Source organism: Embiotoca jacksoni, unplaced genomic scaffold (assembly GCF_022577435.1).
Source record: "Embiotoca jacksoni isolate LCO1_2020_lvr unplaced genomic scaffold, fEmbJac1.0.p SCAF_8, whole genome shotgun sequence".
Classification (NCBI taxonomy): Eukaryota; Metazoa; Chordata; class Actinopteri; family Embiotocidae; genus Embiotoca; species Embiotoca jacksoni.
The window spans coordinates 5,125,826-5,151,282 of NW_027185436.1; the positions used below are offsets into that span (position 1 = coordinate 5,125,826).

Here is a 25,457-nt window from a genome sequence, read left to right on the forward strand (position 1 = left end):
AGTTAAGGGGGGATTTAGTAGCATTTACCTTTTGGGTAGGGTTAACTCTCCACGCTGTTATAGATCTGATATGATGTATTTTCAATCTGTGACACAAGCCGTCATCTTGAATGGGCTTTTTGTGAAAACTTTCCATCTGTAGCTGCTCAGCTGCACTCTGCCCTCCTCGTGTCCTCAGTCCACCCTTCACACACAGCTCCAAAACAAGAGGCCTGATAGCATCAGCGTGAAGTTAGTGGCCTCCCAAATGCCCCAATTGTCTCATCAAGTTTTAGCAGATCCCCGCCCGAGCTACTCCCAGTCCTGTGCTTGTGCCTGGAGGGTGATAAACACACACACACACACACACACACACACACACACACACACACACACACACACACACACACACACACACACACACACACACAGGGACACAAAGTTTCTGGGTGCTCCTGCAAACAATCAGCTGATGATTAGATTACTTCTGTCCACAATGGGAAGGGATGACAGCTGACTGCGAGTGTGCTTGTAAATGTTAAAGAGGAAGTGGCAAAGACAGACACACAGAGTGATAGGAGAGATGTGAAACTGATAAACCTCTGAGCGAGACAGTGTTACAGTGGGGGAGTCATGGCAGTTTAAACTAAGCTGGCTCAGTGACATAGTTGCTGAGAATGCCGTTTGACACGGGGTCTCTTTCTGTCTCACCCTCCCTCCCTGTCTGTATGTTCGCCTGCCTGCCTCCCTGTCTGCCTTTTCATGTGGCCATTTTAGGAGAAGTTGAGTCATGCGAGCCCAGCTAACAATATGACAGTAAGCCACAGGAGCAACATTAGCACACTTGACTTGACAGCAGGAGAACTTGTCACACTCACCCTTTCAGAGATCTGCCTCACTCCTTCCTTCCTCTATTTGGTCTGGTGGTGACTGCTGTCTTCTCTGTCTGTCCTCCTCTGTGCTTCTGTGTCCACCAGCCTTCTCTCTCTCTCTTTCTCTCTCTCTCTCTCTTTCTCTCTCCCTCTCGACTCCCGGTTTGTTGTCCCACGTTGCTTCCTTCCTCCTGAATAAGTGGTGTTGAGAAGGACAGAGACAAGTCAAGTTGTTCTGCCTCCCTCTGCTTGTTTTGTCTGGATGTCCAGCAGCCTGCACTTGTGTTCTCTCTCTCTGTGTATCTTATTTTCTTCCCGTCTACCTCTCTCCACCCTCACAAATCAAAAACCCATCAACAACTCTCAGCCCCCATTTCTCTCTCTTGTTCCCTCCCTCTCCTTTTCTCTTTCAAGCCCCCCCCCCTCCTTTCTTCCCCTCTCTCATTCATACACCTCCAAAGTTTCTTAAACACAAAAGCCACTTTACATGCTGTAGTTCACTCTGTCTTCCCATTCCTCCTCTTCCTCACCCTCCCTTCTCTTCCTCCATCTCCTCTCAGGCTCCTCCTTTCAAAGCTGTCTCTCTATCCTAACCTCTCTCTCTCTGGTCTGTGTGTGTGTGTGTGTGTGTGTGTGTGTGTGTGTGTGTGTGTGTGTGTGTGTGTATGTGTGTGTGTGTTTTCTTTCTCTGGGTTTCCTCTCAGCTGATAGAGCAAGGCCTGCTTTGCTCACTCAGCAGTGAAGGCATACAGGGGAAAGAAAGGTGTGTGTGGGGGGGTGGATGCTGCCGGCCCATTGGCTAGAGAAAAGGGGGGTCAACTGTGGTGGCTGAGGCTCTGATTGGCTGGGGTGAAGGAGTGAAAGCAGGGGGAGGAAGTACAGGGAGCCAAAAGCCCGCCCACCTGCTCCTGCTTGGCCTGTTCTGCAGAAGTAGAGATGAAAGATCACTTTCCCCCAATGTCTGTGTTTTGTGTGTGTCACCTTTAAAGCATGTTTTGTGTGCCTTGTTAAACTTGTGATCTCTCCCCACAGTGTGCCGGCCACATGTGTACGTGTGCTCGGTGATAGGGATTACAGAACAGTTAATAAAGATGGGAATGCCTCAGAGAATAGAGATGCAAACATCCGTGCAATTCACCCTTCCCCGCTTTTCTTTGCCGCCTCATTCTGTCACACATTCACACGCACACGCACACACCAAAACCAAAGGTGTGGCGTTAAACGTACACAGCGCTTATAGCCTACATGCGCACAAAAGCAGAAGGCTTATCCGTGGCAGGAGTACAGATAGAGAATGAAGAGCATGTGAAAAACTTTATCAGCAGAGTACCAGCAACATGCCGCGCGCGTGTGTGTGTGTGTGTGTGGGGGGGGGGGGGGTGGGGGGGGTTGTGCTTGCAATTTGGTATCTGTGAGCTAATAAGGAACAGCATGTTGACAATGCAAGAACTATTTCAGAGTGATTTGGTTAAAGTACACACACCACTAACAGTCCATCTCACACGGATGTGCACTTTCACCACACACACACACACACACACACACACACACACACACACACACACACAGTCTGTGGGGTTCCTTTCACAGAAGAGCAGAGGAAATGACCCCCACAGTGGTAATAGTCTTGACTTGACTTAAACAATGGATCAGTTATTTTTCTGTCAGCTAATTGATTGACTATTTGTTTCAGCTTACATGGATGCAGTAAGTATGTATGTGTGGTAGGGCATCACGTGTTTGCTAGAATGTGTGCGAATAACAAAAAAAAATGTGAGCACCAAGCAGAAACAAAAACAAGAAACGTCTTCAGCGACATTGCCTCCAAATATAGAGATGTGAGGATAGGGGAGAGGGGAGGTGGGGGAGGAGGGGGTGGAGGAGGAACCAAGAGAGACACAGGAAGATGACAGGCAAAGATTGAGATGAGATGAGGTGTCTGTTGTCAAATAGGCACAGCTGCTACTTTTGAGGTAGAAGCTTAAAAAAAAAAGATTTCATAAAGGGGGCTTTGTGCTCCTTAGCAGCACTGTATTTAGGACCCTGTGTATTAGCACACACACACACACACACACACACACACACACACACACACACACACACACACACACACACACACACACACACACACACACACACACACACACACACACACACACGCACACACGCACACACGCACACCCCTCTATCCCTTTAAAAGCCAATGCTGCTTTCTATATTTGGGGGAAAAAAAGGGTGTGTCTTTCTTTATGAAGATCCTCCCCTAGTCAAGGGCAATGTGTGCGGCTGGCTGAAGAGAAAGAGGCATTGAAAACACACACACACACACACACACACACACACACACACACACACACACACACACACACACACACACACACACACACACGTACGTTTGTATGACAGCATCTGGGCGTTGGACATTTTTTATAGCCTTGACATGTGAAACACTGCATGACACATGCATTGTTGTTGTTGTTGTTGTTGTTGTATGGGCCTCTCAAAGTGACACCAGCTGTGTTCTGGGGTGTGTTTTTACACATCAGCTGCTATACAGTCACAGCCTTCAAAACATGGAAGAGCTTCTATTTGACTCTAACTAGAAGAAAAAAAAAGAAGAAAAAAAAACTCGGAAAGAATCAATTGGTCACAGTTTTAAATGACCAGTTTTAAAAGTGGAAAACAAGCTCCATGTCAGCCTGTTTCTTGGGGAGGGACGGAACAAAAGGAGGAGATGAGAGGAGGTGGAGGAAGGGTGGGAAAGGAAAGTGAGTGTATTTGTCTGCATGTGTAAAGGCGGAAGGGAGAGAGGTTGTCTTCTTAATACTGAGCGTGTTTAAAGAGACATGAACTCCTGCACGTGTCTGTGTCTATTGGCATCTACTTCTAGCGTGTTTGCATGTTTTGCATATTTGCATATGAAAGAAATGTTCACAGCTAACATTTACTAGGAAATTACAAGCAGTGGTGTGTTGTTGATGTGCTGGTTGGTGTGTTGTTGATGTGCTGGTTTAAATCCACTGGAATGTTGTGATGCAACGTGTCCAGTTTTGCTGTAATAACTTCTATGTCGTAACGAGGTAGAAATATTGTGGAACAGCTGACACGTTTCATCTCATTTTGCATACAATAAAGCCACTTAAAAATTTTTTTTTAAATAAGTTATATAATTCCATAAGTAAAGTGTAAATACAAAACTGGCATTCATAGTTGCACAGTACACTGCTGTTTGAATCTTCAGTAGAGCTCAATTGATATATTGGCCAGTTGATTTTATTGCAGATAAATCTATATTTTAAATGACTCTTTTTTTAAAGATTTGAATGCAGAAAGTTTTTATTTTTTAATAATTACATAAAATACCAGTGAAGTTTACCATTTCAGTGTGGACAATGAAATATAAAATATCTTGCCTCCATTAAATATCTTTGTCTCAAGTGTTTGATAACCACATTTGAGGGATTTTTGAAAAAATTGTCAATATTGGACTTTTGTTAGTCCCTAATATCATTATCAGCCTCGAACATCCAGTATAAATTGGACTCTAGCCTTCATTTTCTATTTGGAGCAGCCTCAGTTATGTGTCATCACAAAGAGATAAACTTCCTATTTCCAAACAATTTAGCCCTTAATTCCCTAGTGTCTTGTCCTGTCTTGTCTGTCTCGTCTGTCTCGTCTGTATGTATGACCTTTATTTAACCAGGTAAAATCAATTGAGAACCAATTCTCATTTACAATGATGACCTGTCAGCACAGTCCACACAGTCTGTCTTATCTGTCCTCTGGCAATTGGACTTTACAGCAGAACCAGACCTCTGAATAAGATGCTTACCTGCCAGTTTGAGAGCTGTAACTCCTTCCCATAATCCCACACCCACACTTTACCATCATCAGAGAGCAAGTTTGTGCAGATTTGTTTCCCACCCTGAGTGGTTTCTTTATATTTACATTTCAAGAGCACTGTAACGCTCTGGTGAGATGAACTCTCTCCCTCGAAGGGGGATGTTTGACCAGCTGTGTGTTACAGAGACACACATCGACACAAGAATTTACTTGAAAAACTGAGTGCTCGTGCATGTGCTTGTACTTTGTTCACTTTGTCATTTAAGTCATATATGACTAATAAAAAAAACAATGGTTGAACTCCGAACTTACTATCAAGTGATTATTTACACTGCAAGTGTCAAATGATCAGAACAAATTGATAAACAGAACATTCAAGGATCAGTAAAATAATGGGTACATTAAAGCGCAGATGGAAGAAACAGCTTGAATACAGTATACAGGAGCATTGAAACTAAAGACAGAGATCCCACAACAAGCACGACCTAAAGGTGGATGCAGTGAAGTCTTGAGGGGGCATTGCTGGTGAAGATACCACTTCATACAACCACTGACTGCAAAGGATTTTCCACAAAATACACACTTTGAGTATATCTGTCCAGTTACTTTTGAACCCCTAACCTTTGGGCAGTACATGTTAAAAGGGTTATATGTCCCTTATACTGTTCTGTCTATATTAATGTAAATCCACTCAAATTAAAGGTAAGATCTGGCACTTACATTTTTTTCAAATGAATTGTGCCAAAGCACAGAGCATGTAGACAAAAATGTGTACTATAGATGTGTATGCATGTAGAAAATGAAACAGCAGCAAACAGTCACTGTTTAATATAGACTTTTAGTTAGTCTATTTGAAACACTGTACTATCCAAATAAAGCCCTCCAGAAATAACTTCTGTTTGTTTTTTCCATTACCAAATATGTCACTGCTTCCTGTTCTGCATTCATTTTCACCCTTCAATTATTAATCCAGTATGCAGCAGAACTGTGAGATGATTTGATTCTGCATGAGTGCAAACTTTTATTTTATACGGCTCCTCTAATTGGCTGCTACGATTACATTTCCTCACAGACATAATTAGAATTTACAGTAATTCAATGAATCCAGTCTTCCTTTCGACACCAAATTAAATATTATTTTCCAATATGCATATTTACCTTCTGATCCACATCTCCCAAAAGAATTTGTTTACTTTTCCCCATCTAATATTCAACAGTTCTACTCGCAGTAGTAGGAGGTTACTCTGTGATGCTCCTCAGTAACTAGTCAGAAAAGGGTTAGTTGACTTTTGAAAGAAGATGGAACAAAATGAAGTAGAGATTGATGTGTACAAGAAGAAAAGAGACAGAGCAGGAGGAGGAGTGTGGCACCCCGAGTCTTGGTGACAGGCTGGGCCAGCTCACAAGATGGAATGTTCCAGAGAAATATGCTGCCTATTCATGGAGGACAGGAAATAAAGCTCTCCCTCTCCACCTCTCCTCTTTCCCCCGCTCAGTCCTTCACAGTGAATTCAGCTGCCTGTCTTTTCCCCCCATCACTCACTCTCCTTACTCTCTGTGTATCTTCCCACTTCTCCTGGCCTTTGGATCCTTCTTCCTGTCCATCGGCCATCAGTTTAAATCAATTACTTTTTTCCCCTTTCATGCTTGAGAAGCTCACACAGCATGCGGTGTTGCACCACTCTGACTGGTAGCAACTGAATGTAGCCTGCCATCTGGGCGCTGACAGGAAAACAAGGAAAATGTCACTTTGTTATACCTAACCAGCATACTGTCACTATTTAATCAGCCTATCTGACTGATGATCGGTTGTGGATTTTAGTGAAGATTGCAGTTGGGAGGGGGGGGGGGGGGGGGGGGGGTCCTGAGATCAGTCCTACAGACACACGCACACACACCTGTAGTCATTAAGCAGCACTTAATAAAGAGAAACTTTAGTATAAGACTTGCTTCTCCGTGTTTAAGACAAGAGACTGAGCTGTGTCCTGTACTAACATGTATAAAAATCCAAACAGCAACTCACAACCTAAGAAAGACACATAATAGGAAGTTGAGAAATCAACAGTCATTGTAATTCAACCTGATGGGGGCGGGGAGGTCTATATCAAATTTCATTCTAATTTAGCCAACATTTGTCGAGACATTTCACTCAAGACCACAGATGTCAACTGCTGTAAGTTTGGGAGTCAAGACATTACCAAAGTCATCAGGGACCCTGATGTAGACAATTTATCCCAGAATAAGTGAATATTTTGACCTGGTGGTGGAACTCAATAAAAAGTCAAATTGACCAAAATCTTAGAATACATCCTCTGTGAAAGTATGTCTTGATATCTGTTCCAAATTTAATGGGAATCCATCCAATCGTTGCTATTAGATAATTAAGTGTGGATCACAGTAGTGGACTGACTGATCAAGCAGAGTTGCCATCACTAGAACTATACTGTCAGCATTACTAAAAACAAACTTCAGTTTAGGAAGACTAATATACCCCATTAGTTACTTAATTAACTTCTTCTAACTTCTATAGTTAGTTTAACTGAGACAATAAGCCCTTACATTCATAATGATCTCCCTACAATCAGTATACAAGTCACAAACAGCACAATGTTTGCCTAAATAATTCATTTTCTATAGAGAGCTTTAGGTGATGCATTGACCAAGTGCTAGCTGATTTTCTTGAAGTTGATAGCCCCAAAAATAGTTCCAACTTTCTTTTTTTTTTTTTTGCTCACTTTGAAGGTTCACATGATGATGCCACATGAGTCTCACTCACTGATAGCTTGTCAGTGGACACTCCCCCATACATACAGAAGGGGAGACTCAAAGGCAAAATGGTGCGAAGTCAGCAGCCAAGCCAAGTTGTTTCGGCTCCTGGCCTGATGGACTATTGCCCCTGCTCGCTTTCCCCCACGTTTCTTGTCTCTCTTTACTTCAGCCCAACTGGTGACTGCTTGTCCTCCGAGTCTTACATGTAGCCACAAAACAAAAGGGACCCTGCCAGGGACTCAGATCACTACAATTTGGAGAAAAAAAGGCTGTTCCCTGGCTCTGATGGGAGACGCACAAGACCAGCCAGGCACACACACTCAAACATTTACACTACAACACACCAATGCACCACAATTGTTAGCATGCAAATAAAGACAAATATACGCCCTAATGATAAGCAAAATGCTTTCAGGGCTCCACCTGTTTCTGTCGGCCTACTTAACAAAGACGCACACAAAGTGACATGTACAGCCAAGTCTTTATACCACCGCTTCAAAACTCTTCAGAAGGACTTGAAACATACTAATGCTTTCAAGACGGCAGGAAACACTTCATTGTGAGTTCATTCAATGTTCGGAAAAACCTAACTGGGCAACTGGCTGACAACAAACAGTTTCAGCTGAACCCAGCATACTTCCATGTGTACTTCCAGGTATAGTATGTTGCAAACGTGTGTAAACTACAGCCTGGCATTTGTATGCCTCTGCTAACCACTAAAGTTGTGGTGTACATGCAGTTCATGTACATGCATGTCTGTGCCACATTTGTAAAGATTTCCTAAAGCTGTCCTGAGATATTGCATTCATAGTGGGAAATGGATTTTAACCTAAATGATCTTGACCTTTGACCACCAAAATTTTATTAAATCATCTTTGAGTTAAAACGAACATTTGTGGCACATTTGAAGAAATTCCATTCAGGCATTCCTGAGATATGTTCATGTGAACGTGTAGAATTGAGGTCACAGTGACCTTAACCTTTGACCTTTCCCCACCAAAATCTAATTAGTTCATCCTTGGTATGAAGTGAATGTTTTTGCCTAGTTTGAAGAAATTCACTCAAGGCATTCATGAGATATCACGCTCACAAGTATGGGAGGGATGGATGGATGAATGGATGTACGGACAGACAACCTGAAAACAGCGCGGAGGCGTAAAAAGCTTTCTGCCTGTTTTGAACAACTACCTGAAGGTCATTACTGCTGATTTTTAATCCAAAGCACAGAACATTTTTCATTCTGTATAAAAGTAAATTTAAGAGACAAATGATACACGAGTAGAAGACCCGGCTTTGTTATACATGCTCAGCATCCACAAGATGGAGAGATGGGAGGATAAGCAGCATGGAGAGATGCAGGACTTGTAGCCAATAAGGCTATAGGCAAGAGGAACGAGACAAATGGTAACATACAGGAGAGCGAAGGACAGAGGGAACAGGACAAGGACGAGAGGGAGAGGGGCAGAGCGTGAACAGGTCTTAGCTTGATAAGCTCTGTGTTGACCTAAATAATGCACACAGATATATCGGCCTTCTGTATTGAAGCCATATCAACAGAATACATTGCGCTACATTACATTCAGATGTTTTGGTCAAAGTGCAGTTGAACCATGTAAAGGTTGAGATGAAGTCTGAAAAGGTGAGGGTTGTTTTGGCCTGCAGTGGAACCTGGGTGGAGACTCGGCTTTCCTGACTCCACTGTGGAGCCACAACAGAGAGGAGCTTTGACTGACATGAGCGATCACAGGGTGCTCTGAGTGACCTAGATGCAGAAGAGTGCAGTGATGTTTGACCATTGGCCCTGAGTAGGAAGGAGCAGTTTCCCTCGCTTCCCTACATCAGAACTGGATGCAAGCAGCAACAGGGAGCCATTGTAATGAATGAAGAAATGGTACCTGAAGTTGTACTACCAAGCAGGCTGCAAGCTGCAGAGGTCTAGTGGTAGACATGGGGGCAACAGCAAGAAGGTAGTTCCAGTTGTCCAGGCAAGAGATACCAAGCACCTGGATGAGAATCTACCTGGTGGGTGGAGGGCAAATCTTCCTTAAATAAAGGAGGAATCTACAGGAGTGGCCTAATACTGCAATGTTTGCAGAGGAAAACAAGATGACACCACCATGATGCTGTCAATGGTGTGGAAACATTTTAGTGAGGCCCCCCGTGTCCTCTGGAGGAACAGACACTCAGCTTTTCCAGGTTGAGCTTTAGGTGCCTTGACAGCCACTCTGAGATGTCGGCCAGGAAAGCAGCAATGTGTGAATAAATACAGTACTGTGCAAAAGCTTCAGGCACATAAGGTGATGTAATGCCATCAGCGAGCCATCTGACTTGTCTCAAATTCCTTCTGCTGTTAGAGTCATAAAGAAAAATCTTCAGCAACAAGAAGAACAAGGAGTCCTGCAGCAGATGGTATGGCCCCCACAGAGCCCCATTCCCAACATCACTGACTCAGTACAGGTTTACATAAAGACACAAAGGCGATTGAAACCATAAATCCACAATAAAACAGAGGCAGGTTTTCCAACATCCTTGAAACAACCTTTGAAAAAAAACATTTTTTTTTTTAATTTATTTCACTTTTTATGAAGTTAACTGACAAATAAAAAACATGGCATTACTATTGATGCCTGAAACATTTGCACAGTATTGTATATAGAGTTCAATTTAGTCTGTGTATGTGCATGCTAAGTTTTTCATTATTAGGCTCAAGTATGAAATTCAACCCACTAAGGAGGCTCCCAGCATGGAATTTGAGACATATTTGTTATGTCAGTAACACCCAAGAGGTAGTTCGGTATTTAAGACTAAATTTTAAGAGCCCAAAGAGACTTCTTTAAATAAATAGTTTTTCCTAACCAACAAGCCTAAACCTAAAGATATTTAGATTTTCATACAGCCCAAGGTGGTGACCCACTTTCCAACACTTCAAATCTTAAAATTAGAACCTGACTGGTATATCGGTTATTTTATTGGCCGATATTGACCTATCACATGTATAATGGTATCTGCTACATGTTGGCCATTATGCACAAATATTAAAACTAATTTTATATAATATAATGCAGAAAAAAAAAATGGTCAAACAGTTCAATACACACTTCTCCAAGATAGTTACAACAAAACCTGAACATGATAACCTTCATGAAGTTCTGATTTATTGCAGGGCTGTTGTGCTAACCTTACTGGTTGTACTGAATAAACCTCCAAGGGAGTGTCTCTTTTCTTTTCAATAAATTGATCCGTTGAGTTATTGTTTCAGCTCTATAGTACACGTTTGGTCGTTTCGCTTGACAAATGACGTACATGCCCCAGTAAAAAAGCTGCGAGCACAGTCGAGCACAGTACTGTACAGAAATGGATATCACAGCACTTTGCTTCTCAGGGTGTAATGTCAGATCATGCTGATTTATTCAGCAGGTGGTACTGTCGTCTCGCCATCCTCCTCTCAGAGTCAGAAGCAATGTAATACAATTACCCTCAATCCTGTGGTTTGATTAAACATGGTGGTGCACCAGTGAGCCATTTAGATTGGACTCAGAAGTAACACAGTGAAATATAAAACCTCAAACGAATGAAATGCCTTTAAAAAAAAACTGCATAGGTGACTTCCTCATTATTTTTTGAGTCTTCATTACTGCATTGCTGTTGGTTTTAATTCACTGCCACTGAAACAGTCTCCCATTACTCACATATTCCAAGCATCCTTGAATTCATTGGTATTCCCTTCCCTGCCCTATAAATAGGTTAATCTACTAACCAGAGTAAGACAGGAGAACACGGCTCCATTCACAGAGATTCGTCAGGTTTGTAATAGGACTAACTCCTTCCTCTTATTGACAGACTGTTAAGTGGACTACCTGACCTTTAATGGTAAGCCTGCAGCTGGGTTTAGTTAATGTGTGCACAAGTGTGTGAAAAGACCAGAGGCGGCACTGCATGGTCAAAGCAGCATTTTAGAAATGTAGGCTGATATTAAGAAATAAAGGTACACAACACATTTAAAAAAAAAAAAAAAAAAAAAAAAAAAAAAAAAAAAAAAAAAAGTAGGATTCCTGTAAGGCCTTTATCTCCTTAAAACAGACTATCGCAGAATAAGACAGTCAGAACAATGTCTTCAGCCTGAGGTGTGAGACAATCAAGAGAAAACTGAGTCAGGCACAGTTTCTGCTGCCCTTTAACTTTTCATCTTGTTTAATTTATCTGTCATCTCAACCTGAGCCTGCTCTGTTCTGTTCTCCTAAATGAGGTATCTTCTAGCAAACACCTAATTGGCTCTTTGCGCAGTGATTCCCAAACCTGGGTTGGCAGCCCTGAACGTGGTCATGAGACAATGTATGGAATGTGAAAAACATCTTGTAATGCCACCTACTGCCTTCAATCTTGGTGAAAAAAAATGTGTATCTTTAAAAAACATTATGTACAATGTTCAGCCAATGAGCCTGCACAAAAAAAATATATATATATATATATATTTTGTTGCGCCACTATCTGTTAGATAATGACACTTAATACAGCACTTAAGGGGTCATATAAATAGGACTTTATTTGTATGCACCGCTCGCTGAATGACAAGGTTTATGTCATATAGAAAAGAAAACCGCATTAGAGAGAGCTTCTAACGGAGGTAGTCATTCTGTATTTTAAAACGAGAGAGACATTGACCCTGTCAGTTGACCGGTCTGTGCTGGTTCTTGGTGATGGCTAAAGGCTACGTATTAAAACATGCATTCACAGTAACGTTCACATGCTTGTACAACTGTATTTGTTACTTCCCCTCCCGTACCTTTAAACCTAACCCCTAATGCTTAAAGAACTTGTCACAAGAAAGGTAATTTATCTCTCATAATGATGGAAGTAAAATACCCGCTTTACACACACACACTAGAGATCAATATAGCCCCAGAGCAGTGTTGAGTACTGGATCTAACCCACATAATCATCTGTAATCTCCGACATCAAATCCTGCAGATACACATTGGAGAGCTGACAGCAAGCCTGCATCAGCTCAAAGCGTTTAACAGCCACCCCCACTTTTCCACACTCACATATACAACGCACTGCCAGGTACAGACGCTAAAACAGGAGAACAGACCGACTCAGACAGCCATAAGCGGTAGAAGGTATATTCCATTTGTTCAAAGATAGGTTGGGTGCAAAAAGGAGCACGGCATGAACGGTGTCCCTTAACTTCCAATGTCAAAGATTATCAGCTGAGCACACATTGAATAAAGTCTGGACCTACAATTTGACAGACAGAGTCAGGAGAAACAGGGACCTTACAGTATTACATTGACTATAATGAGTGCATTATAGCCCTAAACAACCTAATGAGATACTGGTGGCTCCATATAATACTGAGAAAACACACAGCTACTCATGACCACAGTTTTGCTTCACTCAATGTACTTGGCTGGTAGTTGTGAGTGGTAGCAGAGAATTTACTGCTATGAGGCTGAATGTAGTCATAGATCTTGGAGTAAGCAAACTGACCGGCCATCACGGGGGATTGCTGCTTTCCTTTCATGCTAAAAGTGTTTGACACTCATCCTCGCAGAGTTTTTGATCCCTCCCTTTCTTCCTTTCATTTTGATACGAGAGGATTTCTCTGTCTCACCTGAACAGTGCTGAGTTCAGATAAAGTGATGATGGTGGGAGACTTTAGCATTCATGTTGATGTGGACAACGACAGCCTCAGTTCTACTTTTAGCTTATTATTAGATTCTATAGGCTTTTCTCAGAATGTAAATAAACCCACTCACCATGGTAACCACACCCTCGCTCTGGTTCTGTCGTATGGCATGGAAACTGAAAATTTAATTGTATTTCCTCAAAACCCTGTTTTGTCAGACCACTTCTTATTAACATTTGAAGTTACAATAATGGACTACACAGCATGTGGGAATAAATCCCACTACAGTAGATGTCTGTCAGATGATGTCGTGGCCAAGTTTAAGGAAGCAGTTACATGCTTATCCCCTTCGATGCCATGTGTTAAAGCAGTGAAAGCCATCTACGTTGATCTTAGTCCCACACAAGTGGATCATCTGGTAGAAAACACTGCAGTATCTCTGCGCACAACTCTAGATAATGTTGCCTCTCTGAATAAGAGGGTAATGAACCAGAGGAAGTTGTCTCCGTGGTACAACTCAGAATTACGCTCTGCTAGGCAGCGACTTGAAAGTTGGAAAGGAAACGGCGTTCCACTAATTTAGAAGAATTTCACCTGGCCTGGAAGGATAGTCTAATATTATATAAGAATATAGACCCTTCCTGCCACCATCACTGATGTGATGTTAAGCACAGCAGCCCTGGAAGCAACTATAGGACCAGATGTAAACTTGGAAAATTTCTCTCCTGTTGAGTTCTCCGAGTTAACTAGAATTATTTCTTCATCTGGATCCCCCAGCTGTCTGTTAGATCCCATCCCAACTAAACTTTTTAAGGAAGTCTTCCCTTTAATTAATACTTCCATATTAGATCAGATCAACCTATCTATTGTAACCGGCTATGTACCGCAGGCTTTTAAAGTGGCTGTAATTAAACCTTTACTTAAAAAGCCGACTCTTGATCCAGCTGTTTTAGGAAACTACAGACCAATTTACAACCTGACATTGATTTCTAAAATCCTTGAAAAAGTTGTTGCAAATCAACTTTGTGATCATTTACAAAGGCATGATCTGTTTGAAGATTTTCAGTCAGGCTTTAGAGTTCATCATAGCACAGAAACAGCTCTGGTGAAAGTTACTAATGACCTTTTATTAGCCTCAGATAATAGACTCGTCTCTGTACTTGTTCTTCTGGACCTCAGTGCTGCTTTTGATACGATTGATCATACGATCTTATTACAGAGATTAGAAGACGTTACGAGGATCAAAGGAACTGCATCAGACTGGTTCAAATCCTACTTATCAGATAGATTCCAGTTTGTCCATGTCAACAATGAATCTTCCAGACAAACAAGAGTTAGTTATGGAGTTCCACAAGGCTCAGTGATAGGCCCGATACTTTTTACTTTGTATATGCTCCCATTAGGAGATGTCATCAGGAAGCACTGCATAAACTTCCATTGTTATGCAGATGACATTCAGCTATATCTTTCTATAAAACCAGATGAAACTAATCAGTTAGTAAAACTTGAAGCCTGTCTAAAAGACATGAAGGCCTGGATGACCAAAAACTTCCTGCTTCTAAATTCAGACAAAACGGAAGTTATTGTATTTGGTCCTAAACATCTCAGAAACTCTTTCTGTAATCACTTAGTTACTCTAGATGATGTCGCCTTGGCCTCCAGCAAAACTGTGAGGAACCTTGGAGTCATATTTGATGAGGATTTGTCCTTTAGCCACCATATAAAGCAAATCTCCAGAACTGCCTTCTTTCATCTAAGTAATATTAATAAAATTAGGAAAATCCTTCCTCAGCGTGACGCAGAAAAACTCATTCTTGCGTTTGTTACTTCTAGGCTAGATTATTGTAATTCCTTGCTGTTAGGATGTCCGAATTACTCATTGAAAACCCTGCAGCTGATCCAAAATGCTGCAGCAAGAGTACTGACGGGATTTAGCAAGAGAGATCATATTTCTCCAGTTTTAGCTTCTCTTCACTGGCTTCCTGTGAAATCAAAAATAAAATTTAAAATTCTCTTGATGACTTACAAAGCTCTACATGACCAGGCTCAGTCATATCTTAGAGATCTTATAGAACCATATAATCCCAGCAGAGCACTTCGCTCTCAGTACGCTGGTATTATTGTGGTTCCCAGAGTTTACAGAAGTAGAATGGGAGGCAGAGCTTCAGTTTTCAGGCTCCTCTGCTGTTGAACCAACCAGCTCCCAGTTTGTGTTTGAGGGGCAGAAACCCTCTCTAGTTTTAAGATTAGACTCAAAATGTTCCTTTTTGATAAAGCCTATAGTTAGGGCTGGCTCAGGTAGACCTGAACCAACCCTTAGTTATGCTGTTATAGACCGAGGCTGCTGAGGGACCTCGTTACATGCTGAGCTTCTTTTCTTTCCTCCTACTCTTTAACTGACTCATACCTCACCATCTTTTTCTCTCCCATAGCTTTTTCTTATTGTCTGTTGTCTCCATTCAGTTCCTTCGCTCAAGTAGTTTCTGTTCTTTCTTTTGCAGATGTCCCACCATGGAGCTGCATGTCTCTGCTCTGCACTTGTCGTCTCCACCAACAGTTCTTCTCTTGTATCTCTATGCTGTCCTTTTCTCTCTCTGCTCTCCTCTCACCTCAACCAGTCGAGGCAGATGGCCGCCCACCTCTGAGCCTGGTTCTGTCGGAGGTTTCTTCCTGTTAAGAGGGAGTTTTTTCTTCCCTCTGTTGGAGGTTTTTCTCCCTTAAAGAGGAGGGTTTTTTTTGTCCCTCCTAGCTTATGTGGGAATTGTTGAATTGTTGGGTTTCTCTGTATAATATTGTAAAGTCTTGCTGTAAGGACTTTAATGTGTTAAGTGCCATGAAATAAACTATGTTGTGATTTGGCGCAAGAGAAATAAAGTTGAGTTGAATTGAATTGAATTGAATTGAATTGAATTGAATTGAATTGAACAGACTGATGTAATTTCTACTCATCTGTGCGTCTTAGCATTTGGGAACTTATGTGAAAGGGTGTTTGTGCATGGGACAAACCCAGAGCCAGGGCCTGCTGAGCAGCATGCACCTCTCCTTCAAGGGTTGGTTACAGCAAAGATCTGCATGACGTCACACTCAGCTGAGGACAAAGCCCACTGCTTTCTCCCAGACAGAGAGGTGGGGGGTGGCTGTCAGAGTACGCATGGACAAGCAAGGGAAAGAGACAGAGTTGCAGATGGATTTACTGCTGGAATGTATGAAGTGTGTGTGTGTGTACAAAAATATTCTATTTACATGCATGCGAGACAGCTGCTGGATTCCCATATGTACGTGTGTTGTATGGGTGATGCAGTGTGAGACTGTGTACAGGTGTGCCTGATGCATGTGCCAATGCAGGACAATGGGAGGCAGTGCATTGCAGATGAGCACTGTAATAACAGACCATCACATGGGTTCAGTGCCAACATCAATGCTGCCTTCACTGCATGATGCAGCGCAAGGGAACAATACACGCACTGCACTCAGTGCTACTCTCTCTCCTGTACGCGTCACTGTGCTCTTCATCACTCCACCCGCTGAGCTACAGGCATAATCTCGTAGATATGTGCCACTGCAGGTTGATCCCTCCTTCTTTGCACAGCACATATATATATATACATATATATATATATATGTATATATATACATATATCCCAGGAGGGCACGAGTGTGCAGTTAAATGCAATATTTCATAATATTATATGTGCATTTTGATGACACACACACACACCCAAGATGGTGATCAATATGTTATCAATACATTGGGATTTCTATCACTGAAGCGCCGCAGACTGCATGCACACACATAAAGAAAAGTGTGATGAAGGTAGACAAAGCAGGGGAACGCCCCCTACACCCTGCAAGCTACTGTCAGGTCATCAGCTGGCTCAGGTTGGATTCCACTCATTCTTTGCCCGGATCTACAATTATAATGACTGTAATCACCTGCATGTTCACAGTGCCAACATTCAACTGCAATCTACCCGAAATCACCAGTTAAATAATCCCAAGCCTTTGTCCTAATCTCTATCTTTAACGTCCACACGATGCAGAAAAAGACAGGCAGCGAGCCAAATGTGAAGATCTAGATGTTGTCTACTCACCTCTCGCATACACCAAAAGGTGGACCTCGGGAGATGAAAGACAGCCAGGCAGCCTGAACTGACGCGTCCCTGTCGTCTGGTAGTTTGGCCTTTTTGTTATCTCCCAGCCGTGTTGATTGCTGCGTGCTCGGTTTCCAGGTACCAAACGCTAGACTCGACTTCGAGGCTGAAAGTCGTTAGTTGTACATCTAATAGACACTTTCAGGCTCGTCCTCCAACTCTCTCAGTCTTGCCACCTCGCTCGCTTGTCGTCTGACTAAGCTACGTGCCTTCCTCTCTCTGCCTGCCGTTTTTTTTTTTTTTTTTTTTTTTTTTTTTTTTTTAATATGCTCGCAGCTGTTTTCGTTGTTTCAACCTTTTGCCTGAAATTTCTCCTCTGTCCCTTTAAGCGACAACGTTTCCGGGGTTTGCTCGTACATATATAGAAGGCGGGGCTTCACGACCAGCTGAGCGCCTGTCATTTAAGCAATTGGGCGCTTCATTTCCGCTTAGCCAATCAGCGTTTAGAGATTACGGTCACTTTAAAAATGTGCAAATTTATTCAGAACTACCGCTCCGTGATTGGCCTGTGGCTTAACTCAAGATCCGCCCAGTACACGTGCTTTTTTGTCCCCTCCCGGTGTTTAGTGCCAAGAATCGCTTTTGTGCTGAGGCTCTGACAGTCACTTAATATCCTTTAATATTTAACAGAAAACTATAAAAACATGATCTGAAAAGAGAGTAAAACTACACGCAGCTACACAGCAGTGGCATCAATAGGTGGCAACTTAATTAACGTTTCACGCAACGGTTTACACACGTATCGTCCATCTTTCCTTCCGTTTTTCTACTGAATCAGCCATGGCCATGTTGTCACAGAGCTAAGAATAGATCCGCTACACGTCGTATCCCCATACTGCCTTGCAGCTGCACTGAGCTCCACGCCCATTTACCCAGAGCACACTGGGGCCTCATTTATACTCTGCTGAGGACAGGAACAGGCCTGAAAAGATCAAGGCAAGGCCCGTCAGCTCAGGCAGTGGAATATAGGCTATTGCATTTAACTACTCCTGACAATTCACCCATCTCTGTGCTGATATTCCCCTCGGCAATACATCCACTGCTTGTTTAACACACATAGCCATGACAAAATCTGAAAAAAAAAAAAAACTCCTACGTAATTTCTTATCTTTATAAGGACCACAAAAGTTTGCTTTGTCAAAATAATGTCTCACTAGGATAACTTTATGAGAGCAGTGCTATATGAGCACATATACTGATGAAAGTTGGGTTTTTAGGAGTTCCAGGCCCCCTTGCCCTTTTCCAAGTGGTAAATCAAGTTTTCATCATTTATTGCCCACAATTGTTGCATAAGGAAACAACACTTATGACACTTTTATCGGTTATGTCCCCCAACAGTGTTCATTTGTTTGAGATATCCCTTTATCAGAATATTTGTATTACCTTACTATCGTTAATTTGGCTTCTGGAGACCATACATGTCCCCAAAGAGTGTCTGTCATCACACGACTGAAAGGATCACTGTTAGAAACTAACTACCATCTTACAGGTTGAACTTTCTAGTTTTAAAGGACACAGAATCTAAAATGTCGATTTTACATACAACACTATTTTGAACATTCATAACGGTCTTTGCCAATTGCTTATCTAAAGGCCATTATTTACCTAAAAGTGACATTTGCATATGAAGTCTTTGAGCCATTTCCAGTCATTCATTTGAAAAGGGAAATGAAAGCTCATCATTTTGTCTACAGGTTCACTACAGAGAAAAACTTGTGTTTATTGTTGCAGAACCACTGAAAGACTGCTGCTCTTATTATGTGTGCTCATATTCATAATTGTTTATGAAATAATACTGAGCAAAGTGTGATACGTGCGTGTTGTTTCATAGAAAATGAAATTATCAAAGGTAGCTCTAAAACATAAAATATCCCATATTCACTGCTTATCATACCAAGTTCATACCTTTACTGCATTCATAACTTTGATATACACACACACACACACACACACACACACACACACACACACACACACACACACACGTCTCATCAGCCTGAGCTTTTCAACCCAGTGCAGCGCCACAGAAACATTGTATATAACCTCGTTTACAACTTGCAAACTATAAAGATAACTTTGCTCCAGATTTTCACACAGCAAAACAAGTTTTAAGTGTTGTCAGAGTTTGTCAGTTGTTCTGTGATTTTTGTTTTCTTGGAGCCTTCTGTGCCGTGTTCCCTCTTCCTCTTCTGGCGGTTCTTCTGCCCTTCCTCTTGTCTGAATTGGTGCCTGTTGAAAAATAAAAAAGTAATAGTCAAGAAAAGTAAGATTAAACTAAAAACAGCAAAACAACTCAGGAACATTGCAACTTTGTCATGTGGTCACACACTTACTCAGTCAGAGACAGTGAGGGTTTAAAAGCATAGACTGTCTATAAAAGTGGATGTAGCTTTCAGGTCTGAAAAGTGAGGCTATTGCGCCCATCAAGTTCAAGTGTATACACAATGCATGGGACAGAGTTTTTAGAGTCTTGCTTTACAGTCATTCTATATTAATCTCAGGTGTAGTGAGGAGTTTTGTGAACTCACCTGGACTGCCAGCGTCGGCCACTGTTCCAAACTCGACCGAAAGAGGGAAGCCAGTTGGCGTCTGTATGTGAGCTATGGTCAAAGTTGGCCCCCACTCTGTTCGGAGGAAGCTTCCGCAGCTTCTCTTGTTCCTCTGGCAAAACACAGAAGAGGCCCTCTGAATTATCCTCCAATAGTTGTGAGGTTTTGACTGTTTTTCCATAAGTCTACTTCAGAGTCACTTAGATTAAGGTCAGAGATACACATGTTGATACTCAGATTTTAAAAGTACAGCATTTTTTTTGCTTCACGTGAGACTGATGCAACAAATGGAAGTTAAGGAAAAAGTCATCATGCATATGAAGGCATAAAAACAGTGTATGACAAGATGTCCCTGATTACCACAAGTGATGTCATGGCAACCAATAAAACAGAATATCTCAGGTCCCATGGAAATATTTTTGTCTCATTTTGAATAAAATAATCTATAAAATGTGGTCTTCGTACTCTGTTTGAGGAACTCTTGGAGTGATGGGCCAATCGCTGGCTGTGCAGCACCTCCGGAGGTCCCCTCCAGAGGATCGTCCTGGAGCCAAGGAGGGACGGCACCTACAACACAAAGGCTACAATGCTTACTCTTAATCATGAGGTGAACTGAGCTCATAAATTATAGAGAAACCAGGTTTCTGCATGAACTTTAGAGCATGAGAAACACTGATTCGTATTCATCACCCAGTAACATTAAAGAGGCGTTTGACTGGTCCCCAATTCCTCCTTCAGCATGAGGCGACGACACCAAACACAACCAGTCATAACGAATATATCTTCAGTGTCAATAACAACAAAGAGTCCTGAAATAGATGGTATGACCCTCACTGAGCCCTGATGTGAACTCCATGAAGTCAGGCTGGGATCACATGTCGAGAGAGGAGACAAACTGAATCCCCTGAAGGACTGCAGGAATTCTCCAAGAGGACGACCCATCCTCACTTTGCATCGAGTGTCTAAAACTCTTGCGCAGTACAGTACATGCAACTGAACAGTTACTTTTCAAGACGTTGTGTTGTATAATGTGACGTTCTGTGAAGAATAATACATAAAGTCATACATCACTGTACCTGTATGAACGTTTCCACCGTTCGATGAATCCTGCGACAGAAAAAACAAGTGATCAAGTCAGGTGATTGAGGCTGTATAAAAAGAAAACATAAAAAAGAACCCATTACCTATTAAAGTTGAACACTTTCTAAATGAATAAATGCTTTTTACCTGATAACCTATGAAAGTTAGGCCTTGTCCTGCTGCAGCCCGCGGTGCTTCAACCATTGAGTCGACAAAGCTGCTCCCCACCCGCTGGTCTGATCCCTGACACGTAAAGTGAGAGCTGTTCCCCCGACAACAAGACGAGCCCCAAACAAACACAAGTCATTTCAAGTGCTCTTGACGAAAAGGGATAAAACTCTGCAGGCGGACACGGTGTTACCTGACAGAATCCTCCGCAGATGTGTCGGTGCCGTTGGGTCCATTGAACGAGTCCGGCTCTGCATCCCGCTGATATTGATTCAGGAAAAGCCAACAGTGGTTCACAGTGGAAGTCTGACATCTAATCATGGTTCATCTTAGCTTTTAGCTTCACAATCCTGTCACACTACTTTGCCAAAAATGTTACCGCAAACTTCTCTCTTATTGCCTTTATTGATGTCCTCCAATTTCACCCTAAAAACCAGATCCAATGCTTCATCTGCCACAACACAAACTCTCTGAATGGTTGCCATTTACCTGCTTTGGTATTTACAATCATTTTGCTGGAGAATTATGGGATTTCCCATCTTATGTGAAAAACAACAGTGAAGGCCACAGTGATGGATACTGCCACTGCATCCTTGGAAAACAAACCTCTAAGAGAGACTGGAGGACCTCTTGACGATTCTTCTCCTGGGCCCGAATGAAATCAGCTTCCTGCAGCCGTGAGAAGAAACATAAAAAGACAGATCAGCAGATTTTAAATCTGGTTAAAAAAAAACATTTCTTGGAGTTGATTTTAGAATTGCTCCGTGACCGTGGCTCTACGGGTGGAAACATCTGTCTCTACACTGGTTTGGTCCTGACTGAAATATCTCTACTACCGGATGGGTTGGCGTTAAGATTAGTAAATACAAGGGTGGATGAAAAAGTTCAAAGACTGCTCCTGTGAATGGAGCAAAGCATCATGATGTGCAGGGAGAAGTTATAACCTCCGTGAGTAAATATACAGAGTTACTTGGCTTGATCAGCATCAGCACCTGAGTTACACGGGTTTTTGTGACCACTGGTACGTGCACTTTTGCGATTTCGGCATGAACCTGAAACTTGAGCCGAGAGCGCACATCAAATTTTTTAGGAACCGAAAGAAGTTGGCAGAAAGAAAAATGCAGTGATTAGGGGTGTTGAGGAGCTACGATTGCGTTGTGGCGAGAGGCTCGTCCATTTTCAATGCGGTGTGAGCGCACGTTGTCATTGCGTCATCACACCACACGTCAGGCACTTTACGCTGAATGTTTCCCCTCAGAACTTCCCAGTGGAACTCGGTGTTGACAATCTGACCCCCGGGGGACAAATTCCCAACCATGGTACTGGTGAAGAAAACCCCCTTGGTTGCACTCCTGTTCCCCAAAACATGAGTAGCTCAGGTGGTGATGTTGATCAAGCGTCACAACACGGAATACTTCCTAACAAAGGTTATTGCGTCCTCCTGCTCCGCGGGTGTCACGGTGCTGCACTCAATTCATGCGCATCAGGAGCAGCCTCCGGACTTTTTGATTGCCCCTTTTGTCGCCAAAACTACCAAGACCAGCAGAACGTCGGTGCGAAGTGGCAAATGTTAGCATGCTAAACTAAGATGGGGTGTGCTGATTTTAACCCACAGCTGTGTTTAAGAACAGTCTCTTGCATGGCTGTAGACTCTTACATAGCTGTCATCCAGCTTAATGCGGAGGTCATTTTAAAATCATCACCTGTTTAATGTATTCATCCTCCTTCTCCACAAATGATTCCAACCCTTTTTCCACCTCCGCTTTAAACCTGAACAAAAACAAGAAACGATCAATGCAGAGAACTGGTTCATTTTCCACACAGACTTTTGGCTCACTCCGCCTACCTTTCAGCCTCCTCCTCCGTGATGATGACCTTGTCTCTAAACTTTGGGTCGGCCTTGTTGTCCCACCAGAACTTGTGTGTATTCTTTTTGTGTTCTGGGCTGAAATCAAACACATTTGAAATGTCAACCAGAGTAATTTCTAATAGAAGTTCATGTGGACAAAGGAAAGAATATTAGAAAACTCTCATCCCCACTAATGTATGATTCTTAGTTTGCGCAACATGAGCTGCATCTAAATTGTAGTTATTTGCAAGATCTTGGACACCCCCGAGGAAATGACACATTTTGTTAAAGTCACAGACATTAAACATGAGCCTTTGTTCAAATGTTCATGCACTGTTACTTTTTCTGAGTGCTGCCTAAACTTTTGGCCATCATGAACCACTACCATAATTCCATCTGATGTCGTGCAGCACTTTGTTCAAGTCTTGCTGTTCATAAATGTGATATTTAAATAAATGTGACTCGACTCAACTGACCAGCTAAGGAGGCAAGTTAAGAATTATCACCAGGAATAATCAGCTGATTACATTTCGAGAGATTTAAACCTCCTCAAACTTTGCAGTTACAATGGAAAACCATGGGCTCCTCTCAGCAACTGACTGAGTATCTGAAAATGAAGCTAACTGATCCATACCAAGCAGGGAGAGGGTATCAAATCATATCAAAGTGCTTCCAGACAAAGAAAGTGAGCTAAGAACAAAATGAATCAAATAAGACTTACGTGGCCATGTGTTCTAACAAGCCTCCGTACAGCACAGTCATGTTGCCGTCGGTCACGTTTCTTTCTATTTCAAGCCCACAGCAGTAGCACCAGAACGTCTGCTTGTGCTGAGTGCAATCAAACTTTTCCACTTGAGGTTTTTTAAGTGTTCGGCGAGCTTCCTTCACCTGGGAGACAAACACAGAAAAACATAAAAGTCAGACTCTCATTAAACTAAGGCAGTCTAACAAATTTGATCTTCATGAATGCTTTTGTGGTGTTGTTGAATTGTATTAAAATATATACTTAAACACATTTATACTGTCTGTTTATTATTATTATTATTATTATTATTATTATTATTATTATTATTATTATATGTTCCAGCAACACAAAAGGGGTCAGAAAAAAAAGGAAAAGTGATGAAGAGATGTGTGCGCAGGGTATTTACATACATTTACAATAATAATATCAATCAATCCATCAAACACAGTTTATTTGTAGCATCTACAACCTCCTGTTGTTTACTACATTCTGCCACTTTCAATTGAACTGTTTGTTTACTTCGTGTCCTTGATGCGCCCCCTGGTGGCCGTTTAACAGACATTTAATTAATATCGACATGTCTCCATGTTTCTCTGGGCTTCTGACAAACAGTATAGCCGAAAACTATGAAATATAATAATGTCAGTGTGTCTAAAACGGAGAATCAACGTGATTATTTGGATTTTGACGACGGGTTTGCAGCTAATGTCAGCATCAGGGCGAGGACGTGAAGTTTAGCCAGGTGGGAAAAAAAACGTGAGCAAAATATTGCAAATGTTACACATCAGTAAGAATCAGTAGACATTGACCGACCTACCTTTTCCAGGAATTTGAGAAGAACCACTCTGAGTCTGCTTTGATGACTTTTTCCAAAGATATGTCCCTTCCCGCTGAATGTTGTTTGCCTACATATGGCGCAGTAATGTGCACCCATTTAGACGATGTGGAACAAACACCCTGAACATCTAACGAAGCAACACTTGAATTTAAACCGAGTACTTTAACGATTCATCCTTTTTTCCTAATCCGCCTAATGTGGAAAAACACCGACAAACATCAGTGAACACCATTCAGCACGAGTAATCTGCAACAGGAAGCAATTCCGTCTCGAAATGTTGTCCCCTGGAAACGGACGGTCTTCTTCTTCTGCTTTATTAGCGGTTGGCAAAAAAAAAAGCCTTTGGGTACATTAGCGCCACCCACCGATCTGGAGGACAGCCAAGGTTGTGACTGTTTTGAGAACAGAATCAGAATCAGCTTTATTGGCCAGGTATGTTTACAAGTGCAACAGATTTGACTCCGGTTGTAGCTTCTTTCTCAGGGTGAAAAACAACAACAACAACAACAGACCGATATAAATAGACATATAACGGACACAGGCCTCGGGTGGGATGGAAACAACAGTTGCAGTGTTTTCCATCTCGCAGTGGATGGTACATCAAATAAATGCAAAACAAATACCTTAATAATTATGAGGTACATTATTAAAACTTTATTTCGATCAGGAAGTCTCTTTGAGGTGAAGAGCTCTTTTCCAATAGAGACCTGAGGACATCAAACACTCATAATTAGCACCAAAACAACCCCACAACATCTAGGCTACACAATAAATAAGAAATTACATTGTGAAACAATCATAAAAAAAACATCAAAATATAAAGTTTTAAATCCCCCAAAGGGAATAAGACTTTGAGTGCAGGATATAGTTCCTTCTAAATAGGTGAAATAAGAACTTCCTTTCTTTTGGAGCTCAAAATAATAAAAAAAAAATGATTGAACCTGCCCAGTTGGGAAAGCAGTCGGATTTACTTCGAGTTGATGAA

General features: G+C 42.0%; 2 protein-coding genes across 8 annotated transcripts in view; both read right to left on the minus strand.

Annotated features, from left to right (window-relative positions):
- Window positions 1-17,584, minus strand: part of atosb (atos homolog b) — a 31,921-nt gene extending 14,337 nt beyond the window's left edge. For 2 of the 7 annotated variants that reach the window (XM_069138286.1, XM_069138287.1), the window contains exons 1-3: window positions 17,184-17,584; window positions 858-1,042; window positions 29-315 (exon numbers count right to left, since the gene is read on the minus strand). The gene's annotated coding sequence lies outside the window, so the exon portion shown is untranslated. The remainder of the gene's footprint in view (window positions 1-28; window positions 316-857; window positions 1,043-17,183) is intronic. The other 5 variants (XM_069138288.1, XM_069138290.1, XM_069138289.1 and 2 more) reach the window with 3 other exon arrangements.
- A 260-nt stretch (window positions 17,585-17,844) lies between these two features.
- Window positions 17,845-24,728, minus strand: cenatac (centrosomal AT-AC splicing factor). Its single transcript, XM_069138941.1, has 11 exons — window positions 24,452-24,728; window positions 23,611-23,777; window positions 22,887-22,985; window positions 22,744-22,810; window positions 21,647-21,709; window positions 21,234-21,301; window positions 21,020-21,134; window positions 20,869-20,899; window positions 20,258-20,359; window positions 19,772-19,904; window positions 17,845-19,472 (listed from the first exon to the last, which is right to left on the minus strand). The coding sequence occupies exons 1-11, from the start codon at window positions 24,566-24,568 to the stop codon at window positions 19,352-19,354; spliced, it is 1,083 nt and encodes a 360-aa protein (XP_068995042.1). The 5' UTR covers window positions 24,569-24,728; the 3' UTR covers window positions 17,845-19,351.
- Between the last annotated feature and the right edge of the window lie 729 nt (window positions 24,729-25,457).

Coding starts and splice junctions, on each gene's coding strand:
- cenatac (XM_069138941.1), bottom strand. CDS start 24,568: ATGGGTGCACATTACTGCGCCATATGTAGGCAAACAACATTCAGCGGG. Junction 21,135..21,233: donor TCTGCGGAGGATTCTGTCAG/GTAACACCGTGT, acceptor TCGGGGGAACAG/CTCTCACTTTACGTGTCAGG. Junction 20,900..21,019: donor TAACTTTCATAGGTTATCAG/GTAAAAAGCATT, acceptor TTTCTGTCGCAG/GATTCATCGAACGGTGGAAA.